Source organism: Lacerta agilis, chromosome 3, assembly GCF_009819535.1.
Source record: "Lacerta agilis isolate rLacAgi1 chromosome 3, rLacAgi1.pri, whole genome shotgun sequence".
NCBI lineage: Eukaryota > Metazoa > Chordata > Lepidosauria > Squamata > Lacertidae > Lacerta > Lacerta agilis.
The window spans coordinates 12,124,423-12,144,605 of NC_046314.1; the positions used below are offsets into that span (position 1 = coordinate 12,124,423).

General features: G+C 43.4%; 1 protein-coding gene across 7 annotated transcripts in view; it reads right to left on the bottom strand.

Moving 5' to 3' along the window:
- The window catches only part of PAK5 (p21 (RAC1) activated kinase 5), a 101,537-nt gene that overhangs the window by 52,838 nt on the left and 28,516 nt on the right, over positions 1–20,183 (bottom strand). Inside the window, exon 1 of one of the 7 annotated variants that reach the window (XM_033142854.1) lies at positions 2,780–2,840. The exons of 4 other annotated variants lie outside the window; for them this stretch is intronic. In XM_033142854.1, coding sequence (XP_032998745.1) covers positions 2,780–2,830 — 51 coding nt within the window. In that variant the 5' untranslated portion in view covers positions 2,831–2,840. Of the gene's footprint in view, positions 1–2,779; positions 2,841–20,183 lie in introns of those variants that run through there. 2 more of the 7 variants (XM_033142847.1, XM_033142850.1) reach the window with 2 other exon arrangements.

Sequence of the window (20,183 nt, forward strand, 5' to 3'; positions counted from 1 at the left end):
TAGATTTGGCATCTCCATAACCCTGATTGCAGTATACCATGAGCAACGCAGTCAATGCCGCCTGCAACATTTCAAGGATTCAAGTCACATCAAAGTGAGACAAAATGCCATATCTTTTTCATAGAAACACAGTGAGCAGAGCAAATTCTCATTTCTTTGGTCAGTGGGACTTTCCACAAGGCAGAATGCCATGGAAGGCTATTTCTGCGTCTGTTCATAGCAGCAGCACAGAATGTTTTGAAGCATACAGCAAAGTTCATGGAGATATCTCTCAGTCATGTCTTTCCAGAAGTCACAGGGCAAATCTGTACCATACATCTAAAGCACGTGCAAAAAATCCTGGGAAGTGTAGTTTTTCCTCAGGTGAGATTTCTAACCACCTTAACAAGCCACAGTTCCCAGGATATGTGGGGAGAAGCCATGTGCTTTACACGTGCTTCAAATCTATGGTGTGAACCTGCCCATATTGATGCGGCCAATTCAACGTTTTGTGCTACATGCTGCACAGCTTGAACAATGCAATTGGATTAGTCTTCTAGGATGACCCGTTCTGGTGTGTGTGCCCCTGCCAATCTCACTTCTACAAAACACACACACACACACACACACACACACTTGTGTATGGAGCAAAATTAGAAAACTGTCAAACCTGGTGCTTCCAGACTGCCTCTATTTTTGGGTGTGATTCAACCCCGCAAACTAATAATAATAATAATAATAATAATAATAATAATAATAATAATTTATTATTTCTACCCCGCCCGTCTGGCTGGGTCTCCCCGGCCACTCTGGGCGGCTTCCATCAAATATTAAAATACATTAGAATATCACAGATTAAAAACTTCCCTAAACAGGGCTGCCTTCAGGTATTTTCTAAATGTCAGGTAGTTGTTTATCTCTTTGACCTCTGATGGGGGGGGCGTTCCACAGGGCAGGTGCCACTACCGAGAAGGCCCTCTGCCTGGTTCCCTGTAGCTTTGCTTCTCACAGTGAGGGAACCGCCAGAAGGCCCTCGGCGCTGGATCTCAAATTCAAGCTGTGCAATTATAGTTGATTGGGAGGTCTTGTGCAACATACCAACTTCCCCTAAATATTGGTCTTTCTGTAATAAGGAAAGAAGTAGGGAAATCCACTGGAAGTGTGGTGCACGACCCATCTAATCTTCCTGCATACAAATCAGAACACATGCTCCTTAAATAGCCAGTGGTCATCTAATCATTCTGCAAGCAACTCAGGATGATAGTTCAACAAACAGGTTGTTGGAAGTGCCTGTTATCTCTTCTACAAACGAACTGCCTTGCAAAGTTAGTTGCTTTACATTTTTGCATGTTTTCCCAGACCAGCATCTCTTTTGCATTTTTAAAAAAACAGAACAAAACAGTTGCAGCTTTGTCCTGCGTTAAATTATCACAGTGAGTCATCTAGTAATATAAGCTTCCCAGGAATCCTTTAAGTTAAAGATAAAAATGGGGGGAAGGACCCCTGGATGGTTAAGTCCAGTCAAAGGCGACTCTGGGGCTGCGGCGCTCATCCCGCTTTCAGGCCAAGGGAGCTGGTGTTTGTCCACAGACAACTTTCCAGGACGTGTGCCAGCATGAATAAACCGCTTCTGGCACAACGGAACACCGTGATGGAAGCCAGAGCGCAAGGAAATGCCGTTTACCTTCCCGCCACAGCGGTACCTATTTATCTACTTGCACTGGTGTGGTTTCGAACTGCTAGGTTGGCAGGAGCTGGGACAGAGCAATGGGAGCTCACCCCGTTGTGCAGATTCAACCCCCCCAACCATCCGATCAGCAAGCCCAAGATGCTCAGTGGTTTATACCACAGCACCACCTGTATCCCAGGGATGATGATGTTAATAATAATAATAATAATAATAATAATAATAATAATAATAATAATTTATTATTTATACCTCGCCCATCTGGCTGGGTTTCCCCAGCCACTCTGGGCGGCTTCCAAAAGAATGTTAAAATACAATAATCTATTAAACATTAAAATGTGTTGTAGTCCAACACCCTTTGGATGGCACCATGTTAGCTATCCCTGTTGACTTGGAGCAGCATTCAAACCTTCTGATCGGCAAGCCCAAGAGGTTCAGTCGTTTAGACCACAGCACCACCTGCGTCCCTAACCCTGGACTGTCGCATGGAAGTTGGAGCAAGCTTGTTTTCTCCTGCTCCAGAGGGCAGGACCCAAACCAGTGCTTTCAATTTTCAAGAAGGGAGATTCCAACTAATCACCCGGAAGAACTTCCTGACACTAAGAGCTGTTTGGCAGTAGAATGGACTCCCCTGGGAGGTGGTGGACTCTCCTTCCTTGGAGGCTTTTAAGCAGAGGTTGGATGGCCATCTGTCAGGGATGCTGCCAGCTGAGATTCCAGCATCGCAGGAGGTCAATTGAACTAGATGACAGCAGGGTCCCTTGCAACTCTACAGTTCTATGATACACTTGCAACAGGGAAAGTTACCTGTAAACCTTCCAGGGATTATTCTAGACTAGTCTTTCTTAAAGAGGACAAGGAAAGCAGCTGGCCACAACCTTTACTTTTACTATCTGAGAAGCTTGCAGGAGGAAAGCCTGATGTCCTCTGCTCAAGCAAAAAAAAAAATGCAAGGCCAGCTCTCATTTGCCTTAAGGTAGCACGCACACCAGACCCTTGAATACTGCTGAATCTGAGAAATTAATTAATCTACAGACAATACATCAAATGCAAGCCAATACGGATTTGTGCATAAGAACTGCTGATTTTTGTTTGTTTGTTTGTTTCACTCACCTCCCAAAGAGCAACAGCATCCAAGCACAGAACAATCTGGGGGGCAACCATTTCTGAACATCTCTTGCTTCCAAGTATTCTCTCCAAAAATGCCACTTTCAGAGGACTGTGGCCTCTGCTCAATACACCAGATGAGTGCTACAGGCTCTAATTTTCCTCCCCTTCATCTGCTTTAAGGTTGCTGACTGCTCAGCATGAGATAAGCACAGAACAATGATACAAACTTGCCTAGTCGCTGCTGCAAATATTGTCCTTCGTTGATGTTGATGTCAAAGCATGGCATTTTGCACTAAATGTTCACTGGTAGCTGATGAATCTAGGTCCTGCTTTCAGCTACCAGTGAACCTTTAGTGTCAAATGGGATCTAGGCAGTGTAACCTTTGGCATTAAAGTTTATTGTATTTAGGAACGGCAAAATTTAATTCGGGGAGGGGACTACATACAATGAAGATCCGCTTACGTAATAACACAAACTGATGGTAGAGGAGGTGGAGAACTGTTCAGACAGGTAGGTTTTTATAAAAATTCAACTGCTATGGCCATTGTCACAGGTTACACTAGTTTTCTGGTGACTGTTAATTAGTGGGACATTCAGTAAACTCAGTGCATGGAATGAACTAATTCAGATTTACTGATTTGCTGTAATGATTGAAAAATCTCCAAATTACGCCTGAGAGTAGTTCCTGTAACGAGGAAAGGGAGAGCCATGTGTGTCACCTTTAGTTCCTTGGGGGGAAACGTGCGATATAAATGCAATAATAAACAAACAAACAAACAAACAAATAAAATGAATTAAATTTGTTTTGCGGTGGAAATTTGCGGTGGGCAATTTTCACTTCAATTTTAATTCAGTTCCATACTTTTAAAATATATATAGGAGTTTCATTGTACTTTATGTTTGATTGTGACCATTGCATTGTCTATTTTTTACTTATCTGAAAAGTAGTAGTAGGCACATAGCAGGTTAGCTATCTGACAAGAGGTGCCACGCTACCATCTCACTTCTGGCCAAGGGAGCCGGCGTTTGTCTGCAGACAGCTTTCTGGTTCATGTGGCCAGCATGACTAAACTAAGCCAGAGCATATGGAAATGCTGTTTACCTTCCCGCCACAGCGGTACCTATAAAATCCACAGACAGTCATGTGGCCAGCATGACTAAACCACTTCTGGCGGAATGGGACACTGTGACTGAAGCCAGAGCGCACAGAAACACTGTTTACCTTCCCGCCACAGCGGTACCTATTTATCTACTTGCACTGGCATGCTTTCAAACTGCTAGATTGGCAGAAGCTGGGACAGAGCAATGGGAGCTCACCCCGTCGCAGGGATTCGAACTGCCAACCTTGTGATCAGCAAGTCCAAGAGGCTCAGTCCCTTTCATCCTATGGATATCCCATAAAAAGTAGGTGAACAAACTATGGTTGTTTGAGAATGCAGGCCTGATCTGAAAGTACCCTTAAAACTGGTAAATATGCACACAACTGTTTTTTTTTTTTTAACTTGGTTTGCCATTTGAAAACATCTTGCAAGTCTTCTAGTATCAGCAGCTGAATGTTTAATTCCCTCTTTCAATTTAATTAAATCTTTCAGTCAATTGTTGGCAGACTCTGCAAGGGAGAGGTATTAAGAGACCCCGGACTACTAATTGCAACATCTCACTTTCCGTGGCAGTTCTCTAGCAGACCACATTGCCAGGCTGTCAACCACAAAGAGGCAAATATTCTGTATTTTCACAGTGCATGTCTTCTCTAAGCAGATGCTCCCAGCACCCGGCAGCTGAGAAGCAAACTCTTTAAACAGTAAGCACTTATGCAACCCACTGAATCCTGGCATCCATACAGAAAGATAAGGAATGGGAGGAGGTGCTAGTGAGGTTTCAACAGCAAGCTCCCCTCACCAGCTGCAGCGCTGCCTGTACTATATGGAAGACTATATATTCTCAATTTTTGGCCTCCATATAGTGATTTCTGGAGGACAGAAATACCACCCCCTGCAAAAACAACAACCCACTTGTGAATATTATCCAACATCTATTTATTCACATTCTGCCCCCACCCCTGATAGTGCTGCTTCAATGTTATTTTTCTCTTTGGCTACTGTTTGTTTCTGCTTCCTGGTTTCATCACAGAGGTGATCCCAGCCAATCACAGCAGATGGGTGGGTATGTCTGTGCTATGTACCCAATCAGATTTGGCTCTGTGATGACATCACTTAAGGCAAATGAAGCCATTGAAAGGTAAAGAGATGGGGGCCCTTTCTGTGCTTAGCATTTATAGTGGGACATGTGCTGTTTGATGCGGGTGGCAATGTGGTCTTTCTTACAGTAGAAAAAAAAACATCTAAGAACTAGTTCAACAGCAGTCCTAGTTCTGGCACAAGTGTTTCACAGCCCCTTGCTAGGCTTACCTTCGTGACGCTGTGGTCTAAACCACTGAGCCTCTTGGGCTTGCCAATCAGAAGGTCGGCGGTTCGAATCCCCGCAACGGGCTGAGCTCCTGTTGCTCTGTCCCAGCTTCTGCCAAGCTACCACTTTGAAAGCACACCAGTGCAAGTAGATAAATAGGTACTGCTGTGGCGGGAAGGTAAACAGTGTTTCTGTGCGCTCTGGCTTCAGTCACAGTGTCCCATTCCGCCAGAAGTGGTTTAGTCATGCTGGCCACATGACTGTCTGTGGACAAATGCCAGCTCCCTTGACCTGAAAGCGAGATGAGGGCCACAACCCCATAGTTGCCTTTGACTTGACTTAAAACCATCCAGAGGTCCTTTACCTTTTTAACTTTATCTGATGTTTTTAAGAGTTAACCTGCGGCTGATTATCTGCAGCTAGAAACATGCCACTGCTTTTACGGTGCCTGTAAAAATGTTTCTTCTTTCTGCCCTAATGGCAAGTTGCCCCTGAACTGACAATAGTTTCATGGCCATAGTCAGAGCCCTCACATACCCTCAAGTTCTTCCAACCAGTAAGTGTTGGAGTTTTGGTCATGCACACAGGGATAGCCATTCTACAGCTATTTAATGCCTAGTATTATAGAGTACCGACCATGTGGGATTATGGTGAACCTGATTATGGAGACAAATGTTTGTTTTGCAGCTAATCACTGTCATCCTGAGCTGTACATGGACTCTGCACCATCATCTCTATCTGCCATATCTCTTTTCCGAAGAAAGACAACAAACTGACAGTAAGTCAGAGAGAAGTGGGTTGGAACAGGCATCTCCCAAACCACGCCCACCAACCCACACAAAATGCTTGTCCACATGCCACACAACTGAAAATATTGATGGTCTGTTCAAGAACTTAAAAAAAAGTCTGATTTCTTACAGTAGAAAACAACAACAACAGGTTTTTGAATACAGTGGTACCTTGGTTCTCAAACGCCTTGGTACTCAAACACCTTGGTTCCCAAACGCTGAAAATCCAGAAGTAAGTGTTCCAGTTTTCAAACGTTTCTCAGAAGCCAAATGTCTAATGTGGCTGTCGGCTATTGTTTGTGGGGCACCGGTGCTAAACAGAGGCTGCGCCTTGGTTTTCGAACATTTCAGAAATCAAACGGACCTGATTAAATTTGGCGCTTTTGTTTTTGCTATTTATTTTGTGTCTTTGTTTTTGAGGCTTTTTCGGTTAATTTGTTTTTGTGACTGTGTGTAACCCAGTTCAGCTACTGATTGATTGATTGATTGATTGATTGTGTGACTGCGGAAATGGATAAAATCCCCCCATCCAAACAATGACTACCATCAGTGCAGGTAAGAAAAACAATCAAATTTTAATTTTTATCATCTACAATACAATCTTATTTATTTTATAGTACAGCACATTGATTATGGCTTTCATTTTATGACTCAATGGTCTCATTAGATAGTAAATTTCATGTTAAATTGCTGTTTTGGGGGTTGTTTCTAAGAGTCTGGAACGGATTAATCCATTTTGCATTACTTTCTATGGGAAAGCGCACCTTGCTTTTGGAACGCTTTGGTTTTGGAACGGACTTCTGGAACGGATTAAGTTTGAGAAGAGAGAGAGAGAGAGAGAGAATACGAAAGCAATGTAAATGGACAGGCGCACATTGCCATAAGTGGTGCAGAAAAATCATCAAAAGAAGGAGCAATTGTTCAACCCTGCTGAATATATTCATCAAAGCCAGTGAGACGCTTTGGCTCAGCGACAGTTTTTACCACCTATTTTTAAAATAGTGAGCAAAATGAGTTCATGCATCATGTGCTGTGTAGGAGTGCATTGTGATTCCTACCGTCCCTCTCCCCACCCCCGAACTACCTGGGATGTCAAGCTGCCCCCTTTCTCAAGAATTACATCAGCTTTATAAACCTTGTTCTCACCAACAAAAGCTATGTTCCAGCACACACTTTCTGTAAATGCATATTCAGATGCATTGGGACAAGTCATTTGCCCTAAGATGTACCTAGTAGAAACAACAACAGACAGTCACGTTATCTGTACCTCAGATAAAATGCAAAACCGTGTATATCTCTGGGTAGAAATGTATTAATTATAGAACTAAACTGACAATATCATCATACAAAAAGTATACATAGATATTTCTTCAGAGGCAAAGCCTATTCATGCTTTAAAACACCCGACGGGTGGCCAGCTTCAAATCTTCCCGTTTCACCAGCAAACCCGTCGGGAGGACATACCCACACATCTGAATGACTTTGTATAACCTTCTCCAACATTGGGAAGATAGACCCATTGGTCTTATAGACTTTTGCATAACCATCTTTAACATTATATTGCACTTTGTATATTGCATTTTGAATCAGCACTGAAGAAATATCTATGTATAGTTTTTGTATGATGATATATGACAAGGCTGTATATTGTCTCCCTGCTTATTTAACTTATATGCAGAATTCATAAGGCTGGACTGGATGAATCCCAAACCGGAATTAAGATTGCCGGAAAATATATCAACAACCTCAGATACACTGATGACACAACCTTGATGGCAGAAAGTGAGGAGGAATTAAAGAACCTTTTAATGAGGGTGAAAGAGGAGAGTGCAAAATATGGTCTGAAGCTCAACATCAAAAAAACTAAGATCATGACCACTGGTCCCATCACCTCCTGGCAAATAGAAGGGGAAGAAATGGAGGCAGTGAGAGATTTCACTTTCTTGGGTTCCATGATCACTGCAGATGGTGACAGCAGTCATGAAATTAGAAGACGCCTGCTTCTTGGGAGAAAAGCAATGACAAACCTAGACAGCATCTTAAAAAGTAAAGACATCACCTTGCCGACAAAGGTCCGTATAGTTAAAGCTATGGTTTTCCCAGTAGTAATGTACGGAAGTGAGAGCTGGACCATCAAGAAGGCTGATCGCCGAAGAATTGATGCTTTTGAATTATGGTGCTGGAGGAGACTCTTGAGAGTCCCATGGACTGCAAGAAGATCAAACCTTTCCATTCTCAAAGAAATCAGCCCTGAGTGCTCACTAGGACAGATCCTGAAGTTGAGGCTCCAGTACTTTGGCCACCTCATGAGAAGAAAAGACTCCCTAGAAAAGACCTTGATGTTGGGAAAGATGGAGGGCACAAGGAGAAGGGGACGACAGAGGATGAGATGGTTGGACAGTGTTCTCGAAGCTACTAACATGAGTTTGGCCAAACTACGAGAGGCAGTGAAGGATAGGCGTGCCTGGCGTGCTCTGGTCCATGGGGTCACGAAGAGTTGGACACGACTGAACGACCGAACAACAACAACAACAACAAATGATGATATTGTCAGCTTAGTTCTATAATTAATACATTTCTATCCTAAGGTATACCTAAGCTGCAATCTTATTCACACTTACCTGGGAGTCTGTCCCATCAAATTTGGTGGGACTTGCTTCTGCATAGACATAGTCAGGACAGTGCCGCTAAACTAACAATAAGATTAAATCTAGGGGGCAAATGTAAGCCTGAGATTAGAGAGATAAAATGAGATTTAAAAATTTCCCATTTTCATTTTTCACTTTCTTGGCTGAGATATAATCTATTTCCTTCAGAGAAATATATATTGGCTGCCACTGAATCATAAACAATATTATATAATTGTGTGCATTTGACAATCTCTGATCAGAGAAGCCTCGCTGCAACCTTGCCACTGAGTCAGAGCTTGCTCTCCTGATAGGGCATTTAGAGGAATGGTTATGAAACATGCCTGCACCAAGCCAGTTTTCTGATAGAGTGCAAGTGTAATTTCCTGAACAGCCAATTTCGGGGGCTTCAGACACAGAAATGTGTTTGATACCCCTGGACAAAACAGAGAGGTATTGAAAAGTAGATATTAAGGCACTTGTGGGTTTTTTTTTAAAGATTTTGTTTTGATTTTGATTTATCAGGTGCCGGTTTTCATTTGCTGTTTTACAAGGTGGGAATATTGTTACTAAAGCCCATGTTAAGGAATTGCCAAAAAGTGAACTGCTTCACTTTTTATCCATGGTAAACTGGAGATGTCAGATGCTACCACTCGGAACAAAGGAGTGGAAAAGTCAAAGCTACTTCCTTGTTCTTTTGACTGATGTATTGACTGCCCTGAGAAATACAGCCTCTTAGACAAGAAGAGTGATATGTGACACAAGGCTAATAGGAAAGGCAGGAACAAAGAGTTTTTTTCTCCTCGGTCTGCAACTTATCAGCTGGTTCGATTCAGCTGCAATATGTGGTGGTATTTGGGTTTTTGCTGTTTTTCCCCCCCACTCAGAAAAGCCCTAGAGCTTCTCCATGCTTAGTGTGGCACCTGCCTCTTAAAAAAGAGTGCTCCCAGCAAACACTCCAGCAATTAATTCTGCTATAGAAGGGGGGGGGGTATGAGAGAGAGAGAGAGAGAGAGAGAGAGAGAGAGAGAGAGTGCAAATCCCATATTGCTTCTGTAAGTTAGACATTTTCTGGGGGCACTCAAGGGCACACAGTACTGGCACACACACACACACACCCCTGAAGAAAAGCACTGGACAGAGTGCAGAGTGGCAGGGAAGACAATGTCATGCAAAGTCACAGCTTCTTTGGCAAAAAGAGTCTTATGTGACACAAAGCTAATACGAAAGACAAAACAAAGTGTTTTCCTAATTGTCTGCACCTTATAAGCTGGTTCAGTTCAATTGGAATAATCACAATTTCATAGCTGATTCGAAATTTGAACCCTGCGCTCTCATGTCCTAGTCTGACACTCTAACCACTACACCACATTGGGTCACAGTGTAGCCCTTCCAGTTTTATGATTCCGTATTTGAAGCTAACTTCTCTTATAGAAATGTATTTATATTTTCTCTCTAATCATTTACTGTACACTACTGTTGATCTAATCCAGTGTTTTTCAACCACTGTTCCGCGGCACACTAGTGTGCCGCGAGATGTTGCCTGGTGTGCCGTGGGGAAAATTGAAAAATTCAAGAGAATTACTTTATATATAGTCAATATAGGCACAGAGTTAAATTTTTTAACATTTTCTAATGGTGGTGTGCCTCGTGATTTTTTTCATGAAACAAGTGTGCCTTTGCCCAAAAACGGTTGAAAAACACTGATCTAATCCATAGTTTTAGTAGGCCTCGACAGACTTGGCGAGAGTTCTGCCATGACAGGATGTATTCTCTGTAATGCTGAGCCAAAAGGTTCTCCAGGTTCAATTATTGTCTCAAAAACAGTAATTTTAGGAGGTACAAACCTGCCCAGAAAATATACCTTAGCCCTACATTTTTTTTGAAGCTGCTTTTAATTCCCTTCTGTTTTCCACCTTGGCAGCATTTTTTGGGTTTCAGTTCTCCTTGAGTACCGGATGCATTCAGTGTCAGGGTATCAAAACACTACAAAGCCAATCAGATTTAGCTCCATGCTGCAATAAGGGCAAATCCAGTCCATTTAACATGAGAGCAACGCTTCCTGAACATCCTGTGGTTGATCCTACTCTATCAGGGAAGACTCGAAGAATCCAAAAAGATACTTGGCTCTACCTAATGAACCTTAGGGGTGTGTGGAATAACCAAAAATAACATTCCGGAATAACTTTTTCCAAAGCTTGTCCATCCCCACTATTTTCACTTAACCTTCCCCCAGTTTCTCACCAGGTTTGGTCATCTGAGAGCCAAAGTATGACATAGTTAGATGCTACACAGTTGTTGCTGTAGTTTCTTTCAAAGTTAGCCGACACAGGAAGTGGAGCTAGTTGGATCAGGACTAAGGCATAGGGGGTGGGGCGCTTTAACCATTTACCCTGGCCATGATGTCAATCAAAAATCCCCACCCCAGGTTAGCAATGAAAAGAAAGCTCCCATAGGCTCCGATGGAAGCATTCCCACTCCCATTGTGAATAGCAAGCATGGGGAACCCAATTCTAATGGGGACCCAATCCAGCTCTGCTGCTTGCACTAGTTATTAAAGAAATGGGGTTGGAACCAGCTATGCAACACCATACTATGGAATAAATGTCAAGTCAATGACTTGGGGCCAAACTTGACATTACATTTATTCCATAGTATGGTGCAGGTGGACCTGTGGTCTAAACCACTGAGCTTCTTGGGCTTGTCAGTCAGAAGGTCGGTGGTTCAAATCCCCACGACGGGGTGAGATCCTGTTGCTCTGTCCCAGTTTCTGCCAACCTAGCACTTTGAAAGCACGCCAGTGCAAGTAGATAAATAGGTACCACTGCGGTGGGAAGGTAAATGGCATTTCCGTGTGCTCTGGTTTCTGTCACGGTGTCCCTTTGTACCAGAAGTGGTTCAGTCATGCTGGCCACATGACTCGGAAAGCTGTCTGTGGACAAACGCAGGCTCCCTCGGCCTGAAAGCAAGATGAGCGCTGCAACCTCATAGTTGCTTTTCACTGGACTTAACCGTCCAGGGGTCCTTTACTGTTATGTACTGAGTTGAATAGGATCCAAAATGCACTAGTCTGATTGGTCCTAGAACAATAGGATTGAGATTGCAGCAGTCTGACTGGTCCCAGAACAATAGGATTGAGATTGCAGCAGTCCGACTGGTCCCAGAACAATAGGATTGAGATTGCAGCAGTCTGATTGGTCTGCAGGAGCCACCCAATCCAGCTTCAGGTGGAAGTGAATCCGCACTCCGATTGGCATACAGGAGTATCCCGGAATTAGCCAATCACGTGGGGCCCATTGTGTAAATAGTGTATATAAAGCAAACGTTTTGGGGGGACTGCATTCCTCACTACTATGAGCTGAATAAAGAGCATGAAAGTCACACTGGACTCCGAGTATCTTTCATTTACCATTGAGGAATGCAGACAAAAACAAGAAAACATTGGAACGAAATAATAATTTAAAGAATCTAATCTTGGAGCACCTGCAAATGTACCTGCAGCAATGTCAGCAATAGATGCAGAACTGCTTCTGGCAAATTTAATCAAGCCCTCTCTCCAGCTCTGATCAGGATGATTGCGGCACAGCCCAGAGCCATCTCTCCGCTGCCTTTTGACACTGATTGACAGGTGCACAGTGGGAGGTTTGAAGCCCTGATTATCTCTTTTCTTTCATCTGCTCTCTCAGAGAAAGACCTTATTGTGGGAGTGCTGTACTGCTCCCCCGGCTGCATCAAACTATTTCCTTCAAGAACAATGAAAGAAAGGATTGAGGCTGGGGACCCACGGAGACAAATAGAAAGCAGCAGTATAAAACTGAGATGGGCCAGAGTTTTCTGTAAAGCTGTTAGATGATAGCTACGGACAATTCCTTTTTCAGCACATCTTCGGGAAATTGAAAAAGGTGGCACTGGAGCCTGCAGGGGTTCCCTCCTGGTTCTCTCAGCCATGTATGTGTGTGTTTAAATAACTTAGCACTTAATCCAAACTATGGGCCATCACTGCATCACACAAGAGCACAGCAAGAGCAGTTGGGAGTCTTGAGTCGACTCAATGCGACTCTCTCTTCAACTGTGTAATGCCCATTTTGGGGCCTTCCACTGGCGGAGGCTGCCCACCAGCTTAGCTGGCAGGCCTGGGCATAGCTGTCAACTTTTCCCTTTTCTTGCGAGGAATCCTATTCAGAATAAGGGAATTTCCCTTTTAAAAAAGGAAAAGTTGACTAACCCAGTACCATTCACGGTTCTACCCAGGTACATGTGGATGTCTGGATTGCTCTGCTCCATTGCGGTTCGTGGGTAAAGCATTCTAATCCTTCACAAAAATGGCCCCCAATCCAACTCAGAGTTGACTTCAGTTAAATGTATTTTGTTATCATTGGGCTTAAGCTTTCTTGGCTCTGTGCTGGGTTGCAGCTGTTATCTTTAGCTCTGCGAACTCCTACGCAAATAACCATTTCTAGTCATCAAGGTTATTAATTTTCTTTCTTGCTGTTTGTTTGCTCTTCTGCTGAGGAATATTGCCACAACACTGCTTCTCGAGAGGGAGATTTTTCTCTTAGCGCTTGAACTTTCTGCATGCAGTGTCTGAGCTATAGTGGATGCCTAGGGCTGGCCCTACCATTTAGCAGAATGAGGCAGCTGAAGGGGGAGCAGTGACAACAGGAGGTTGGAGGGCACAAGAGTTGCATGTGCCATGTGGCCTGCCCTGTACCTCCGGACTACTGCAATGCGCTCTACACAGGGGTACCTTTGAAGGTGACTCGGAAACTACAACTAATCCAGAATGTGGCAACTAGACTGGTGACCGGAGACCACATCACACCAGTCCTGAAAGACCTACATTGGCTCCCAGGACATTTCCAGGCACAATTCAAAGTGTTGGTGCTGACCTTGATAGCCCTAAATGGCCTCAGCCCTATATACCTGAAGGAGCATCTCCACCCCCATCGTTCAGCCCGGACACTGAGGTCCAGCTCTGAGGGCCTTCTGGTGGTTCCCTCACTGTGGGAGGTTAAGGTTACAGGGAACCAGGCAGAGGGCCTTCTTGGTAGTGGTGCCTGCGCTGTGGAACATCTATCTGAATTCTAGAAGACATCTGAAGGCAACCCTGTATTGGGAAATTTTGGGGTGTCTAATGTTTTACCATTTTTTTATGTGCTGTAAGCCAGTGTTTTTCAACCACTGTTCCGCGGCACACTAGTGTGCCGCGAGATGTTGCCTGGTGTGCCATGGGAAAGATTCCAGCCAGAATATCAGCTTTGTGTTCAGCCAAACAGGCCCTGGTTGCGCACTGAATAAAGTATTTTATAATTTTTCATATTTCTGTTTACTTACTATTTCATAATAAAGTAAATATAAAATACTTTCTTTGTGTTTATTTGATTCCTATTGAAGAGAATTACTTTATCAAGTCAATATAGGCACAGAGTTAATTTTTTTAACATTTTCTAATGGTGGTGTGCCTCGTGATTTTTTTCATGAAACAAGTGTGCCTTTGCCCAAAAAAGGTTGAAAAACACTGCTGTAAGCCACCCAGAGTGACAGGGGAAACCCAGCCAGATGGGTGAGGTATAAATATTATTATTATTATTATTATTATTATTATTATTATTATTATTATTAACAAGTCTGCAGTCAGGTGCAGTGAAGGATGCTGTCCAATTGCCAGTGCTGAAATAGGGTCACATCCATGCCATATATTTAAAGCACATTTAACAAACATAGTTTTCCTTGAGAATCCTAGGAACTGTAATTTACCCCTCACAAAGTTACAACTCCCAGCACCATTAATATTGCTCTTCTTGTTTAGATTTATTACCTACCCTTAGTTATACTGTGCTCAATTATACTTAAAGGTAAAGGGACCCCTCACCATTAGGTCCAGTTGCAGATGACTCTGGGGTTGTGGCGCTCATCTCGCTTTACTGGCTGAGGGAGCCGGCGTACAGCTTCCGGGTCATGTGGCCAGCATGACAAAGCCACTTTTGGCGAACCAGAGCAGTGCACGGAAACGCCGTTTACCTTCCTGCCAGAGCGGTATCTATTTATCTACTTGTACTTTGACATGCTTTCGAACTGCCAGGTGGGCAGGAGCTGGGACCGAGCAACGGGAGCTCACCCCGTCGCGGGGATTCGAACCGCCAACCTTCTGATTGGCAAGCCCTAGGCTCAGTGGTTTAACCCACAGCACCACCTGCATCCCACGTCAATTATACTTAACTCCCAGCAAAGTCAATACAGAATTGCTGTTTGAATGCGTTCATTTCCTCTTAGGCATAAATGAAAAAAATGAATGCATTTAATAGAAGTGGGCCAATCACATCTTACTGTTTGTTGGTATTGAAGAGATTGTATCCTTTTCTCACGATCTGTTTCCCAATTAAATAAATGATCACAAAAACCAGTGTTTCTACACTATTGATTTTTAGACTGTAATCCCATTGGGGTCAGAGACCACAGTCTTTACTGAAACTAAGGTGCGATTGAGTGCGCAAGTATCTTAGAACCACTGACAACACTAAGAATAAGAAGTTCTAATTAGGACTTTGTACAGAATGGTGCTGTGGGTTAAACCACAGAGCCCAGGGCTTGCTAATCAGAAGGTTGGCGGTTCGAATCCCTCCCATTGCTCGGTCCCAGCTCCTGCCCACCTAGCAGTTCGAAAGCATGTCAAAGTGCAAGCAGATAAATAGGTACCGCTCCGGCGAGAAGGTAAACAGCGTTTCCGTGCACTGCTCTGGTTCGCCAGAAGCGGCTTTGTCATGCTGGCCACATGACCCGGAAGCTGTATGCAGACAAACGCCGGCTCCCTCGGCCTATAGAGTGAGATGAGCTCCGCAACCCCAGAGTCGGACACGACTGGACCTAATGGTCCGGGGTCCCTTTACCTTTACCTTTACAATATAATAAATAAACTTCACTATTTATTTATTTGTTTGTTGTTTGTTTGTTTGTTTGTTATTCACAAAATGTATACACTACTGTAAAAAAGGGAAAGATAAAAACCCCTCGAAGTGCTCCACTAAGCCTTGGACATGAGTATTCGCCTACTCCTTTATATTAGGGTCAGAATTTCCAATCCCAATCTGCATACATGGTTTTGGGACCTCGGAATTTAAGATGGCAGAATATATAGGGATTCCGAGGTATTTTGAAAGCTGCCCGTGTAAAAAGAAAACACAACCAGAAATGAAAATGGTCATTAAAGAATATCATCACTATAATATTTTTTTAAAACCGTTCACTTTATGAGGTGGTTTTCATGGGAAGTATTAACACAGATCCTCGGTCTCCTGTAGAAGCACTAGTAATAGGCAGCCTGATTGCAGAAATGCATCGTGATAGTTATCATTTCAAACTGCAAAACCCACATGATGCCTAACTAATATTTCATGACAGACGGCTCTTGGGTGGTAAACAAAGGGCCTGTGGGCAGGTCCTTCTGTCTGCCTTCCACAAAAAGGCAACAATGGGAACTCAAATCAACACACTCCTCAGTGGTGACAAATCCAACACTCCAGCTGGCTTATCATTTATGGAAGGCCTCCTGGTTCTATTTGAAATGCCACTAATTATTATTTTTTGTTCAGTTATTCTGATGGAGGTTGAAAAGATGCCAACTCTTGGGCAGTGGGCAAGGAAGTATTTCAAAAACCTGGTGAGCACGAAAAAGAATCGAAGCTCTAGGCATGGACGTGTCTGTATTTGAAGGCATTTGATTTGGAAAGGAGGGTGGGCGGGAGAGAGAGATGCCGAAATGCATTTGCCCTCAAAATCCTCCTCAGCAACCTGTTATTCGATATGAGCCAAAAAATCAAGAACAACAGATATTCAATACCTATTGAACATCAGATGAGCACTTGTTATTTGATACTGCACAGCTTGCTGGACAGAACTTGATCATTGTTTTGTTTTTGTTCTTTTAATTTGAAGAATGCATGCAGCTCCTCTCCAGTTGCTCGTGGTAGTTAACGCAAAATGAGTTGACCACTAGTAAAATATAACGTTTGACTTGTAGCATTTGCAAACCTATAAATCATAACATTGAATGTCATATAGTTGGGTCTCGTTGCTTCCAACATGACTTAGTGTGATACTACACCAGTCAGCTCAGAAGTTCAATAGAGTTTCCTCCCAAGTGAGAGACCACAGGATTGCAGCTCTAATGAGTGAGAACTTTTGCTGGATTTTGGGCTATGTGAGAGTAGATAACACATATCCAGCTCCATAAAGAGCTGACTCCTAGCCAGGAGTCCTAATCTGTTCCCACAAGCAAATTTTCATCTTCCTGCCCTTGAGACAGAAAGAAACATAAAATTTTGGCAGCAGAAACAGAAAAGGGCGGAATTAAAATGGACACAGCACCATAGCTGTCAACTTTTCCCTTTTCTAAAAGGGAAATTCCATTATTCCAAATAGGATTCCTCGCAAGAAAAGGGAAAAAGTTGACAGCTATGCACAGCACTAGGTTGGAGGAACACCCCGATGGGAATGCAAGGCACCCCTTCCTAGTTGTCAGACTGATGAGACAGTCAGCTTCATCTCCATGCGTGTGAACGGAGAACGTCATGCAAGATTTGGAAGGTCACACTTACTTTTGACCACATTCACTGCTGCCATGTGGCTCTTGGAGAGCTGACCAAGAGTTAATGCAGCCTTCGAGCCAAAAAATATTAGCCACCCCATCCTAAATAGAGGGAAAAGCTGCAACACACACAAAACAATAGTTTTTGAAAGTCCTCTCAGTGTGCCATGAGGCACAAGGCAATGTTGTTCATGATATATATCAGGAGTGGCCAACTCCCAAGAGACCATGATCTACTCACAGAATTAAAAACTGGCAGTGATCTACCCCCTTTTGGGGGTTTCAGGTCACAGTTGTTGAGCTTTTTTTTTTAGGGAGGGGGAAGGCACCATTTTTTGAGAATTCAAGCCTAAGCTCGAGGGAGAAAGGGAACAGCTACACACCAACAGTTCACTCCATCTTCCGTTCTGCAGATCGTGCAACAATGGAGGGCAGAGTGAGAGGCGGGGCCGAATTCTGTTTTACCAACGCTAAGGAAAGGGACCCAGCGATCGACCACAATCTATCAAAACCTTCTGGGGATCTACCAGTAGATCGCGATCAACCTGTTGGACATCCCTGATATATATCCCTGGTTCCACATACCTGAGGGAATGAGAGAGAGGGGGGGGGAGAAGGAGGGAGGGAGGGAGTCTTCCCTTAGGTCTGTGGAACTAGAGGCTAAATTAAATGTTGGGGTGGGAGGTTCTGAATGTTACAGGAACAGTAGGGAGCATTTAACCCTCTCCCTCCAAGGGCAATGGTCCAATTATAATCTCTCTGCCCAGGTTGCTTTTCCCAGGTGTTCTACTACCCCTGTGAGGCATCAATCATTCACGTCACATTTCAGAGAGAAATGGCAGGGGCTACCATTTTATCAGCAGTCCAATAAGACACACAAATTAGTTGACTCATTGTTTCAATGGGAAACAAAAACCAACGGAAAAATGAATATATTTTTTAATTCTTTTGTTTCCATTTCTCCTGATTTCCCCCCCCCCAAAAGAAACAAATGGGGATGGTCCATTTCAACCCCCTTCCCCCAATTCATTTTAAAACTAACACATATCCCTAAGGGAGGGTATTAAGGATGAGGAAGGAAGAGAGACGTATTGGCATAGAGTCATTCCATAGTATTTTCTCAATCGTGCACTTTGTAGAGGAAGACACACTTTCATTGATATGCCTTGATCCCTTCTATTTGCAAACTGGGGTTGATGATAGGCTGCGTTCTTGACAGAAATTACTTGGCAATGGTAAAGAAGGCAGGCCTAGCCACGCTCTGACATCTCCGATGTACCTACAATTCTTCTTAAGCTAATGCCTTCCGTCAGAAGCAGACTTTTGCTGTGATAATTGTGTGGGTTTGGACATCGCAGTATTTAAAAAGTCACATCTGTACAGAGCCCTCTGTGGCAAGCTTGTGATCTTTATCCTCTTAGTTTCAATGAGTGGCTGGTGAAATTGTGTGTAATGAGGCGGCAATAATGTCTAATTCCAGGCCAGTTTGAGTGCGGCTCCCCTCTTCACCCCGAGCTGCAGATCTTATAGCCTAGATTTCAATTCGATCTGATTGCGCAGCTTGTGTAAATAATGACATTTTACGAGGAGAGAGGGCTCAGTAACTGTCTGCTGCCCAAGGTAACTCAGATATCACATTGCCACGGTTGAGAATTTGTTTAAAAATAAAACACACACAGCACTTTAAAAAAAAAATTGCTTTTGCCCTACATGGTCCCTGACTTTACTTTGACAATTTAAAAGGAAAGAGTTTTAAAATAGCAAATGATGCTTTCAGCAATAGTGCCATATCTGAAAAGCGTCCCGTGTCTTAAAAGTGCTTGGAGTGACATGGAGAAAGTTAGGACTTTCTCAAGTATATTACAATATACAGTGGTACTTTGGTTCTCAAACGCCTTGGTACTGAAAAGCCTTGGTTCCCAAATGCTGAAAACCCGGAAATAAGTGTTCCAGTTTTCAAACGTTTTTCAGATAACGTCTGATGTGGCTGTCGGCTATTGTTTCCAAGGCACCTGCACCAATCAGAAGCTGCGCCTTGGTTTTCGGAAGTCAAATGGACTTCCGGAACAGATTAAGTTCAAGAACCAAGGTACCACTGCATTTGGTGCTTTTTTCCTGTTATTTATTTTGCGATTTTGTTTTTGAGGCTTTTTCGGTTAGTTTGTTTTTGTGACTGTGTGGAACCCAGTTTGATTGATTGATTGATTGATTGATTGTGTGACCGCGGAAATGGATAAAAGCCGCTCATCCAAACAATGACTATCAGCCATTAAATTAAAATTTAATATTAATTTTAATCATCTACAATACTTATTATTTTGGAACGCTTTGGTTTTGGTTTTGGAACGGACTTCCGGATCAGATTAAGTTTGAGAACCGATGTACCACTGTAGATCCAAATTGTACCACTGAAATCAAAGGGAGAGGTTGGCCATGTCCGAAGTCCTGTTGATTTCAATGGGAACCAATGGAAGTAGCTAAGTCTGCTGCTGATCCACACTTAAAATTCTGTGGTTTACTCATCGATAAACATCTGGGCACAGAAGGAAAGAGGAACTGTTGAAATGGAAGCTTTGCCGAAATGCAGGAGAACTTGCAGGCAGCATTCCCCATTCAGCTGCCCTGATATACTAATCTTGAGATGCTTTATCACCTTTGGTAATTGTGCCGCTACTGTTTCACTTGGAAAAGTTCACGGAATAAAGTTGTCCTCTCAGGCATCTGTGAGCATTGGCCGTGGTGACTGGATCTGATAAGAAAAGCTGGAGCACAGCATCACCTGGAGGGCCACCACTGTCCTAAAGCTTCCATTGTATTTCTGTAAAATGGACTAGTCCCCCGGATGTGTTATGAAGGTAAAAAAGGGGGGGTAAAGGACCCCTGGGCAGTTAAGTCCAGTCAAAGGCAACTATGGGGTTGTAGCGCTCATCTCGCTTTCAGGCTGAGGGGGCTGGCGTTTGTCCACAGACAGCTTTCCAGGTCATGTGGCCAGCATGACTAA